We start from the raw sequence: 13501 nt of genomic DNA on the forward strand, positions 1-13501 counted from the left end.
TGACTAGTGAGAATTTTTTTTTTTTTTTTTTTGCATGTTACCGGTTGAATTTTTCTGTGCTGCCTTTTTATGGGTTATTTCATGGTCACTGTGTTAGGAAAAGTGTATATTCCCAAAAATAGGTTATGTTATAAAGAATTACCTGAAGAAAAGTGTATTTTGAGAAATCTCTAGCAAAAGATATCAGTTTTTGTTAGTCGCTCGAACCTAACCCTGTATTTCCCATAGGTTCAATGTATTAACATTTGCATCTTTCGCGTCCTTTCCTAGGAACATAATCTCTGTAAAAGTTATTTACAAAACATACATCTTACCCTCACTTTAAATAGAATGATAATTTCTTGATTTACATGTGTTATAGTGTTAATTATGAAATAAGAAATGTGTTTTGCAACATAATGAGAGCTCAACAGGATGAAGCTAAAGAGGAAGCAGTGGGTTAGGGGCTGTCTCAGTTCCGTGTTTCGGAACCATGACACAAGACCATGGACGTTTGAATAGAGGTTTTGGTCTTGATCTCAGGAACATTACACACCTAACTTCTAGGGGAATTATATATTGGGAAGTTAAAGGGGGACACTCCAACCTGTTTTATCCATGTAATTTGAGTAAAACTCCATGCAAGGAACACAGAGGGGGTTAACATCCTATCTTTGCAAATACTAATGATGTGCCAGGGTGAGTCCTTCATTCACATTTAGTAACTCAGTTATGAAAAGCTGATGTAGCTAAGTATGCTTTCCTAACAATGAAAGTGCTCTTTTTTTTAATGGCAATTTTAAAGCTGTTATAATGATAAAAGGTAAATCAGAAATGTCGCTGTTATTGCCCATTATGTTTAATTGAAAAGAAAAGTAGTTTTTGTTTGATATGATGAACACTTAACAGTTTTAATATAAAGCAACAGCAAATCAGAGGTCTCAGGTTCAAGAGTGAAATGGTACAGGATTGGAGCAAAATAATACTTTTTTGGGGCCCTGGAGAAGTGTTTAAAAATCTGTTTTTAGTACACCCGTTAACCAAAAAGCAGAGCAGTGCAGTGGAAAAATCTGTCCATTTTATAAATAACACAAATTAACAATTAAAAATTATAAAGACAATGGTCTTGGAAATTATGTGCAAATACAAAAATACTGCAGCTTAACTTGTCTGGAGTAGCATGATTTGATATTAAGTTTTGAGGTAAAATCAAGGACCTTTCGTTTACATTCAAATGTATGCAATGTAATGTTCGATCTGAAATCATTACTAGAAACTAGGTCTCCAACTCCTGCAGGCTGGAGTGTTTTAAAACTGATTACTCTATTTGAGCAAACCAATTTAATCAAAGAGGAAGCCGAAGAGCAAAAAACCTCAACTGAAATCTCTCATCTCATTTAGCTGCAATGTTGGCAATCTGCTGCAAATGCTCTCTTTGCCCCTGCCCTGACTGGCCAAAGTTCACATGCACTCTAACCATTTATTGTTGGCCGTCAACCTAATAGCATATTTTTAGACTATGAGAGTAGAAGTCCCTGTAGGAGTCCCATGCAAATAAGGAGAACAAGAAACTACTTACAAAAGACACTCATTTGAGAATTAAACTCCAGTCATTCTCTGGTTCTGTAGCCCTCCGGTTTTTGTTTGATAATCAGTGAGCAATTTTTACATTTTGTTGACCTCATTGTTTAATTAGCTGTTCTTTTTATTTATTTTAAATATTGTTTTATTGATTTTGTTTCAATTAGTTTCTTAGTTTGCAGTCAGGAAAGTGTGCATGTGTTAAAATATACATTTATAAATATACATTTATAAGAAGTGAAGAAATAGTTGTATTTTTTGACATAATATACATTTTGTGTATAGTTTGATCTCTTAATTGTATCCAAATACAGATAATTACTGTCAAGCATAGTGGTGCCAGGGCAAAGGGTTCACAGAGTTCTAAAAGGCAACTATTTAAGTGTTTCCCAATTGTTTGCTTACTAGTAAATAATAGCAAACTTTGCCAGAAAATTAATAAGAAAAAAAATTGTAAAAAAAAAATGAAAAATAACATTTTTATGTACCTGTATTCCTACTTTGTTCAGTAAAAATGTAGCATAATCAGTTTATACTTTCTGGACTGATGCAAAAAACACAAACTTAAAGAAACTGCTTGCTTAATTAATGCAGGGATCCAATTAAAAGAGCAAAATGGCTAAGATAAAAACCTGCTGCCATGGGGGGCCTTCAGGACTGAACTTGAGAGTGACTGGCCCAAATGACACATTTTTTCACTGTATGCTCTTAAATATTTCTGCTGTACAAAATTATTATTTTTTAATTAATGAAGTTATTTTTTCACTATTCTTGCTACTGTGTTTGTGACGTGGATTAAATGTTATTTTCTGGGCTTTTTTGTTAGAATCGAGCTGTACTACACATTGCTCTGAGAAACCGCTCCAACACTCCTATCCTTGTTAATGGCAAAGACATAATGCCTGAGGTTAACAATGTCTTGGAGAAGATGAAAAACTTTTGCCAGGTAAGACTTAATGAATTGGTATTAATTATAGCTTGATATACAATCTTTGTCACTGTGTAATCATTACTTCATTATGCTTTTTTAATGTTGGATACGTTACCTTTGCTGAAATCCTTAAAGGAAGAGCCTCTTAAAGGATGCATTGTTTTGTTTTATTTATGAAATAACAAAGCTGGAGATAAAGTATTAATTATAAGCAGGTATCTATTACCAACTTTATTACTCAGGAATATTTAGAACTTTCTAGCATAGTATTCATGTGAAATGAAGGAGATCCTTTGCCTTATCTACTGTCATAGAGGAAGTTGAAGATTATAGTGTGCATAGCTAGCCAAAGTATAGGGCGTTGTCCAGTAGCCATAATTTTTATATACATAGCTAAAAGGAAAATCTTCTGTCTGGTTGCCACCCTTTTAATCAAGAATTGCATATGAGGAAACTAGAAAAAAAAACATAAATTGAATATTCCTCAAAGGTGATATATTAAGTTTAGTAGGTGCCCAGGAAGCTGGGTAGCAGAACCCTAAACTTCGATTCTTTTTTGTGTAGTAGCCTTGACCCCTATTAATTATAATTATATAATTGAATGCCTACATCTTCTCTTGTCACCAGGCCATGATACCAGAATTCACTAACTTAATATCAGTGTTGAGCTCTGACATGGGCATGACTTTTACTTGGGAATAATTACATTGGTATTAAAACATGTTATTTTATTTTATTGTGTATGGATTTTTGTTTCAGCTTTTGTAAGAGTGCCAATAGTTTTTGAGCTCTTTCTACTTTTAGCTACTCCCCTCTAACCAGTAGAAATCTACTCAAAGGTATGGCAAAAGCATAGTCCCACTCATTCCTCATAAGAGTACCAGCGAACAAGGTGTTAACTCTTTTTCCTTTGCCAATATTAAGTCGTATAGATATATTTAGATATTTAGATTGATAGATTTTTAAAATTATAGGGTGCAGCAAAATTTCAGTGTAAACATTTTGAACATGAATTTGATATCATTATCAACTGATCAATCAAGTTGTATTGTAGGAATCCTTTTATTTTTTTTCCTTGGAAGACCAATATTAAATTATGCTTTATCCAACCTTTTGAGAGTATAAACAAGATTGCCTGTTGAAACCAGATATATTTATTCTGTTAAGATTTAGGGCATTTTTAAATCATTTATTTAAAAAAAAAAGTTTTTAAAAATGAAATGCTAGTGACCATTTGGTATTACAACATTAACAACATGACAGTATGAATTTTGTGTATTTTAAGTCACTTAGGGGGAAAGGAGAATTTTCTTTTTTTAAGCAAAAGATCCAGATAAACTATCATACTGGTCCTTATTACTTTCTGCTTGTATGAATTAAACAGATTTTAGTATTCAATCAGTGTATCCAGCAAACATTTTATTAAAGATTTTTCACTTTTAAGGTAATTAGTAAAGCTTGGAGTGTTTTTGCCAGATTTTGTCATATTTAAATATATTTTACTTCTTTGTTTATACTTAACAGCTGTTTATGTGACCTCTTTTTAAATCTTGTTGTGGTGCATTTTTAGAAAGTTCGTAGTGGAGACTGGAAGGGTTACACTGGAAAAGCCATTACTGATGTTGTCAATATTGGTATTGGTGGGTCAGATCTGGTAAGTAATAAGAAAAACTAATTGGTTAATGAATTCTTTAGGTAATTTGTTTCCTGTTAGTTCTCCCTGTCAATTACTGATTAATACCCTGGAACCCTTGGCTCAGTATATTAAAAAAACATTATTCTGTCTAATATCTTGTAGCCTCCTTAGCATTGCATTTTTCCTCAAAAACATGTAAAATGAGTTGCATTATTTGGCTTCAAAAATGACATTTTTATTTCTACTGTAAAACGTGCAAAACACTAAAAGTACCAAGTCAGAAGTATAATAATGATACTACTACTACTACTGATAATGATAATCTATATATATAATTCACTAAGCCGGAAGACAAGTAGCCACCCATGGAAAGCACGCTGGAAGGGGCGTGGATTCACTAAGCCGCCGACAAGATCATTGGATACGACGATAACTCGCAGAGCCACGCCCACCAACTTGGACGCGACGACTCGGAAAAAACGCCGTCATTTAGGTTCGTCTGTCCTACAGTACACATGCACCTCTGAGCCACGTTGACTTTTTGGTTACGATGCACGACCGTGTGCACCATAGCAAACTGTTTTACATGCTACATACAGCAATTCGCACCCGCAACAAACATGCGTCTTCTTAGATGGTGCTGCAGGAACACGGAAGATGTTTCCCCGCCCACCAAAACTCCGTTTTCCCCGGCCTGCGTCTACCCTCGCTCTCTAGGCATTCACACAGCCTGCTCATGTGCCCGGACGCAAAAACTCACAGACCACCCAGTTAGTCCCTTTCATCTGTGCTAGGAGTCCACATGCACCTCTGAGCCACGTTGACTTTTCATTATTCGTTTCGGTTACGACACCTGACCACGTCCACTATCGAAAACCATGGGAAACGAACAACGAAGCCCCGCCCAGAAACTCTACCCCTCCGCCAACTTGAACAGCTCATCAAACACATACTCGCTTTGGTCTGTGCTGCTGTCCAAATCCAGCTGTGAGCCATGTTGACTGTTCTTTTGCCCTCCATGGCTACGGCTTCAAATGTATTTCATGGAAACAACACTTCTTTCAATGTTATAGAAATTCCTGCATCAGTCGGGTTTTTTTGGAAAAATGTCATTGACGAAACTGTTGCTCTCAAACTTCGCAACATGGCTTTGTTTGCCAACATTGGGATAACGTTGGCGAGGTGGTCACAAACTGCAACAACTCACCCCACAAGGACGCCCTGTCTCTCGAGGCATTCACACTGCCGGAAGACAACCATGGGATACGCAGAAAATAGCCATGTCAGTCAACGCAGATCAGACACCCAGGCAAACAACACTGAATAATCAATAGCTGCAACTACTTTGCCCGCCCCCACTCCTCACCTGAGTCGGTTTCGTCTCTGTTCAGCAGTGTTTCCCAAACTCGGTCCTGGTGAATCCCTGTGGCTGCAGGGTTTTGTTCCAACCAGATTCCTAATCATTAATGCCGGTGAAACTCATCCGGGATAAGTCGGTTTTTCAAATGCAGCCGTGTAGCAGATTAGTCTAGCAGGATGTAATAATCCGAGATGAATGCGTGCCCTCGCGCTGAGTGAAAAGCCAATATATATTGAGTCTAGAAAACATGATCAGCAAGTCTTTGATAGGCTGCAACAAAATGATGAAAGAACGGGCACATTTTTTTCACACAAGCTGGGTGGGTGGGTGTTAGTTAGTTAATTAGTTACTCGAAGGATTTCAAGATTTAATATACACAAGCGGTAACACTGTAAAAGCGGCCCAAACCAGAAAAGATGGCTGGCAAAAAGTGGCCGACAAATTAAACTCGTGTGCATTGTACTTACTGAAAGCAGCGTTACGGATTTTGCAAATGTTCATTTTTTTCCCTCTGCTTAAAAAACATTAAAAAAGCAGCGTGATTATGCGGCGTATACTACGCCGCGAGTTGGTATGCAGTGTTCAAAACAGTTTGTTTGTCGCGGATAATTTGCCTTTTACTTTAAGACTAAGACAATTTCCTGTTAGATTTGCCTTTGCGATGACAATTAATAAGGCACAGGGCCAAACTTTCAAAAACATGGCTAGTGGGTCATATGCTCGCACTGATTACGTCCCTTCCCTTTGTACACCCACCCCCCGGTACTACCATGGTCGGGTGACTTGGTGGATTATATATAGAAAAGCAGCCAAAACCGCAAACAACAATGAAAAGTCTATGTGACTCACAAGTGCATGTGGACTGTGCAAAGAGCAAAACGACTCAGGTGACGAGTTGGGGGTGGGCACATCAAATGTTACTTTTCTTGGCGATTTATTACATTACCGATTTTTCAAATGTTAATTTTCTCCCTGTGCTTAAAAATCATTAAAAAAGCGGCCTGATTATGCGGCGTATGGTACGCCGCGGGTTGGCTAGTGATAATAATAATAATAATGATGATGATGGTGATGAATAATAATAATATGAACAGCACACTGTACACGTGTAAGTGACACGAGTATCACTTTTGTATTCCCAGAATTACTTTCGGTTTCACTGACTGTTTCATTTTCACTGCCTGAAGACAGAATTACTTCAATATAACTGATGCTGAGAGGCATTTCTTATGGGACGCCATTATGAGGCTAAGAGAAGACGCATCTACACCGTTGCCCGGGTAATGCTCGGGCCTGACACTTACGCAAGACATGCCTATTCTGGTGCCCGAATAACACTCAACACCAATTCTTTTGGCAGTTTTGCAGTCCGAGTAAACCTCATGTCTTACATAAGATGTGTTTATACCGTTGCCCGAATGACACTCCGGACTAACGCTTTTAGCACTGTTTTTGCAGCCAGAGTGATGCTCAGCTCTAATGCTAAGGAGATTAAGTGGCATCCACTTCTTGAATTTTTTTTTTTTGACGATTTTTTTTGAGCGCATAAAATGCTTTTATGTGCAAAATACATAAATGCAGTAAGACAAAGAGTGGTATATCTTAGTACATGATTTCTTATCTGCTTTTTCCACTGTAAAGGTAAGGTGTACCTGTATCATTACAGTAAACATCCTCATAGGGTTCACAAGACGGCATGATCATTAATTTGCTTATGTATATAAAATGCAGGAAGAAAAACTATGACAATCTTGTCATTCAGCAGCGAGGTTTGGTGTTACAATGAACACCTTGAAATATAGACCACAAAATTCACTGTCAGGGATATATTTTATCATTTATCATTTTATTTGTTCACAAAAAACAATGCATTGAACAGTACCTAGGTTGCTATATTTAACAAAACCTAAAATTAAAACTGAAACTATTAATAAAAAAACATGTTTTGTAAACCGAAATAAAGTAATTAACAAAACTGAAATGAAAAACGAAAAACAAAAGTCTAAACAAAACTATTAAAGTAGCTGAAAAAAGTAACAAATAAAATAATAATTTACTAAAAATATTTTTAGTTTTTGTAACAACTGGACATACCTGGGCTGCAGGGGTCCTTAAATTAATCAAAATATATATTAATAAGAATTTCATATTTGGCATTTAATTAAATATTCCTGCTGTTAGTCTTTATCTGAGTTAAACTGAGTTAAACGTTACAAGGGTTAATCCTTTACAGAATTTCGTCTGTTCACAAATGACAGCATGTTAGCTGTAATTCTGACTGAGCCCAAGATACAGTATGTACACGACAATTAATACAGCAGCACACACTAAGCCAAATTCCAGGCTGCTTGAGTCTGATGTCCGTTATGATGAGCTGCCGCATATCTTGGTACTTTTTGTATATCAAGATGGAATTCAAATGCCTGAAGTCTGAATGTGCTGGTCAACAAAAATTTTACAATATGGGCATAAAAATCACTAGTGAGTATCGTTTCAGTATATTTCTCAGGTATTTGGATTTTGTTGATAATAATTCACCTGCCACTACGCACATGAGAAATCCTTTCTGAAATTAAAATGGCTAAGATCGAGAGATTGACTAAAAGTCAACATGTAAGATCAGCATATTGTTGCTGACCAATCACTTTTGCTTTAAAAAGGTTGTTTAACAATGAAGTGAAACAAACCTTGTAAAATTCCTGAGTTGGCAATGTCTCGACTGAACTACAGGTAGGTGAAGAAAGTCTGCCAACTCATGAAAAACTAAACCTACTAATGTTTTTTTGTATATATTCTGTATTTATTATTTTAACCTTTTTTAGTTTTCCATTCACAGCTCAAAATAACTCATATTCTGAAAATAATCCGGTGGCATAATTATGTTTTAAAATATTTGTCTCCCAAATATCATACTCTTTTTGTTCTTAACATCAGCCATGTCATACATTTTGCATATATATACAGTATAGTATTGTTGCAATAGGCTGGCACCCTGTCCAGAGATTTTTCCTGACTTTCATCTAAAGCTTCTGGGATAGTCTCCAAGTTTCCCGAGATCCTGCTCTGGATAAGTGAGTTTAGAAAAAATATATATTGCTCCTCATTTCAGATGCTGATTCTGTCATTTTGTGGCTGACCATACTCTCTATTACGTGCTCTTACTCTGCTGATTAAGGGTATACTGTTCTTTTGCTTGGGCTATTCAAGTCTCACTAGCCTAACTTTAACACACATGCTTTATTTCTTTGTTTCCCTCAGTACAGCTAGGTGGGATATGCACACTGACTCAACCCTAAGAGCCCTGTTCTTCCTAAGCCCCATGATTTTCATGATCACCTCTGTCAGAACACAGTAGAATCTATTTTCTGATTTTTTTTGTATATTTTCAGGCCTGCAGGTGGCAAAATTCTGACTATGAATTGTATGTGCCTGAGATGGAATCATATCAATATGGCTGGCAGAAAATAACAAAGCCCAGTATGGGAGATTTTTGAATACAATATTGAAGGCAATAATTGTAAGCACATTGTCTTGGAACAGGATATATTATGTGCTATAGACATTTAGAGTAAAAAAACCCTCAAACCTTAAAATTCAGTTAAATTTCATCACAAATTGGCCTATTCTGGGCAAGTAAAGGAAAACATGAAACATGCAACATGCCAACAGTTAGCACAAATGACATAGTAAATATGTTAAAAATTATAAAATTGTCCATATTAAGTATCTAGTTTTAATTATGCTTGCTTTTAACAGACAAAAACAAAACCAGATAGTAATCCATGTAGTGTAGTAAACTTTCACTTACATTAAACTCCTATCCAAACCCATTAAGTGTATAGTTCTGTCTGATTATGACACAAAACTAAACTAGTATCTCTTTAACCATACCATAATTACTAAAATGAAAACAAAAACTAATATGTATAAATAAAACAGAAATGTCTTTGTGAAATAAAAACTAAAATTACACGATGAAGGAAAACTAAAACTAAACAATTTCCAAGTAAGATCAGAAATACGCAATACAGTAATCTCTCCTCAATCGCGGGGGTTGCGTTCCAGAGCCACCCGCGAAATAAGAAAATCCGCGAAGTAGAAACCATATGTTTATATGGTTATTTTTATATTGTCATGCTTGGGTCACAGATTTGCGCAGAAACACAGGAGGTTGTAGAGAGACAGTAACGTTATTCAAACACTGCAAACAAACATTTGTCTCTTTTTCAAAAGTTTAAACTGTGCTCCATGACAAGACAGAGATGACAGTTCTGTCTCACAATTAAAAGAATGCAAACATATCTTCCTCTTCAAAGGAAACAGAGAGGAAAGCAAACAAATCAATAGGGCTGTTTGGCTTAAGTATGCGAAGCACCGCCGGTACAAAGCTGTTGAAGGCGGCAGCTCACACCCCCTCTGTCAGGAGCAGAGAGAGAGAGAGAGAGAGAAAAACAAAGTCAAAAATCAATACGTGCCCTTTGAGCTTTTAAGTATGCGAAGCACAGTGCAGCATACTTAAAAGCTGCACACAGAAGGTAGCAACGTGAAGATAATCTTTCAGCATTTTTAGACGAGCGTCCGTATCGTCTAGGTGTGCGAACAGCCCCCCTGCTCACACCCCCTACGTCAGGATCACAGATAGTCAGTGCAAGAGAGAGAGAGAAAGAAAAGTAAGTTGGGTAGCTTCTCAGCCATCTGCCAATAGCGTCCCTTGTATGAAATCAACTGGGCAAACCAACTGAGGAAGCATGTACCAGAAATTAAAAGACCCATTGTCCTCAGAAATCCGCGAACCAGCAAAAAATCCGCGATATATATTTAAATATGCTTACATATAAAATCCGCGATAGAGTGAAGCTGCGAAAGGCGAAGCGTGATATAGCGAGGGATCACTGTATAGAAATTAAAACTAATATAAAAAGGCAACACTATAATAACTTTGAACTGTACATACATGATAAGTTACAAGAGCTTTTTTTGCAAATTACTCTATAAATATAAACTTCTATCAGAAAAGTCCACCATTTCTTACTTTAACCAGGGTGGAGGATTTGTGCTGACACTCAGTGGTTACAGTCGTATAGGCTGTTACTGTGTATTAAATCACAGCAATAAATGTGTGATTATTTCAGAATTGTAATGCTAAATTTATTGTGGTGACACATTTAAGTAATGTAACTTAGCCATTTCATTTCACAAACAAAGGCAGCTGTAGTAATTTATTTTTTAGGAGTATATCAAAAATTTCATCATGGCTCATCTCTTCCAGGATGAGTGTTACTTATGTTTTGTGGCTTTCACACAATTTCATCAGAAGACGAGCCATACCAAGATGACACTAAAAATCTACAGTATATGACTATTGGTACTTCAATGTATGCATTAATGAATAATTAAAATCTATGTCATAAGATGGAATCCACTATTAAATTTGTGTGCCTTGATCCATTTCACCTTTGTGTTTTAGTCTGGTAATGAGTCAATTAAGAGTTTCATATACTCAAGTGTGAATGTTACCAAATGAAGAGGTAGACCTCTAAATCCAGATCAGATTTATTCTACTATTCTGATTATACCTAGAGTCAGCAATTGCAGTTCTTAGGTTGGCATAACCTAATACTGAACTTTCATCATGCCTAGGCTACCTTTTCGTGTGTTAGAGGATGGATCTAAATAGGGCACCAGTCCACTGCAGGGCCTGCTCACTCACACGTCCACACTTATAAACTGCTGATGATTTACCTTACCTGCATGTCTTGGGGGTGACAGAGGTGAACCTGAGTAAAATCTACACAGACATATGGAGATTTTTTTTTTTTGGCACAGGTTCTTCAGTTTTTCAGAATGAATGTGTTCTTTTATTCCTTGTAGGGGCCGTTGATGGTGACGGAAGCGCTGAAACCTTATTCTAAGGGAGGTCCTAAAGCTTGGTTTGTTTCCAACATAGATGGTACTCACATGGCTAAGACTCTTGCTGAACTTAATCCTGAGACTACCCTGTTCATTATTGCTTCCAAGGTATGGATTATAAAGAATCTTAAATTTAAAGAAGTTTTGTTTAGTTTAATGTTAGTTTAATTATATATATCTATATATATATATATATATATATATATATATAAAAAGCACAGCTGATGTATGTGTGTATGTATGTATGTTTGTCCACCATACAAATCTGCACCGGGCATCCGATCGCCACCAAACTGGGGATGAGGCTCCTTTGTGACCAGGAGGAGGTCATGGGGTATGTTTGGTTGGGAAAAATGTTCGTGGTGAAGCTCAGGGCACATCGACAAGATGGCCGCACGTTGCAACAGTCATTAACATTTGGTCCCTGTGAATCATCTGAAGAAAGGGAAACCAGGCTGTCTGCCAACAGGAGAAGGGCTGCTGATGCAACTTGGCCACACGTTGCATAACGGCGGCACCATCTAACGGCATGTTTGGTCCCTGTGAATCATCTGAAGAAAGGTAAACCAGGCTGTCTGCCAACAGGAGAAGGGCTGCTGATGAAAAATGTTCGTGGTGAAGCGCAGGGCACCTTTTCACCGACGCAACATTCGGCACACGTACCCGTGCTTATCATCGACAAGATGGCCGCACGTTGCAACAGACGTTAACGGCGGCGCCATCTAGTGGCACGTTTGGTCCCTGTGCATCGGTCTTTACCAATGTTTCTTTAAATTGCCAACAGATGGCGGAAGTGTCCAAGTATGAGAAGGCTGACTGCTTCCATCAGGTGAAGAGGAACTGCCGTATGGATGTAAAACGTGATCGACCCAGTGCGCGTGACTGGCTTTCCGTATTTGTGGTGCTACTTGTTCGCTTTCCGACTCACAGTACGATTTCTGACTGACTGGTGCTATTTGTTCGCTTTCCGACGTATTGTAAATAACGTACATTCATCTCACTGTGGTGCTTATTCCGCACGTAATACCATGTAACACATTATAATTGTTCTGCCTTTCGCTAATATACCCATGCCACCGAAAAAAAAAGACGTCGAATTAGAAAGTCCACTTCCGATGCCAGAAAAAAGTCTATTTCAAGGGCGTCTGAAACATTGTGCAAGAAGTGAAGATGTTGTCATACCAAGAATTCTGCTGATTCTGAATGATTTACCCTTTAATTTCAAACAGCTACAATTTCATGCTCGTTTGGCTTTTGCTATGTCAATTAACAAGGCTCAAGGGCAATCACTGCAAGTTAAACGCATCAATTTGGAAAATCCATGCGTTTCACACTGACATCTCTACGTTGCATGTTCTATAGTGGGCAATCCTCAGAATTTGTTCATTTTCGTACCACAAGGCAAAACAAAAAATATAGTGTATCCAAAGGCTCTGGAATGACCACTTATATTACCTATTACAATAAAATGTCAATCAGAAAACTGTTTGTTCTATTTCTATTTTCTGTTTCTTTCATTTAGGAAATTCAACGGTTATAGATTCCCGGGCAATGGCTGGTACTTCTGCTAGTATGTATATACAGGTGCTGGTCATAAAATTAGAATGTCATGACAAAGTTGATTTATTTCAGTAATTCCATTCAAAAAGTGAAACTTGTATATTAGATTCATTCATTACACACATACTGATGTATTTCAAATGTTTATTTCTTTTAATGTTGATGATTATAACTTGACAACTAATGAAAGTCCCAAATTCAGTATCTCGGAAAATTAGAATATTGTGAAAAGGTTCAATATTGAAGACACCTGGTGCCACACTCTAATCAGCTAATTAACTCAAAACACCTGCAAAAGCATTTAAATGGTCTCTCAGTCTAGTTCTGTAGGCTACACAATCATGGGGAAGACTGCTGACTTGACAGTTGTCCAAAAGACGACCATTGACAACTTGCACAAGGAGGGCAGGACACAAAAAGTCATTGCTAAAGAGGCTGGCTGTTCACAGAGCTCTGTGTCCAAGCACATTAATAGAGAGGCGAAGGGAAGGACAAGATGTGGTAGAAAAAAGTGTACAAGCAATAGGGATAACCGCACCCTGGA

General features: G+C 37.2%; 1 protein-coding gene across 1 annotated transcript in view; it reads left to right on the forward strand.

The window, feature by feature from the left end:
* The window catches only part of gpib (glucose-6-phosphate isomerase b), a 64422-nt gene that overhangs the window by 23138 nt on the left and 27783 nt on the right, over positions 1-13501 (forward strand). Inside the window, exons 4-6 of the mRNA XM_028810094.2 lie at positions 2387-2506; positions 4062-4145; positions 11359-11505. Coding sequence (XP_028665927.1) covers positions 2387-2506; positions 4062-4145; positions 11359-11505 — 351 coding nt within the window. The remainder of the gene's footprint in view (positions 1-2386; positions 2507-4061; positions 4146-11358; positions 11506-13501) is intronic.

Source organism: Erpetoichthys calabaricus, chromosome 9 (genome assembly GCF_900747795.2).
Source record: "Erpetoichthys calabaricus chromosome 9, fErpCal1.3, whole genome shotgun sequence".
Classification (NCBI taxonomy): Eukaryota; Metazoa; Chordata; class Cladistia; order Polypteriformes; family Polypteridae; genus Erpetoichthys; species Erpetoichthys calabaricus.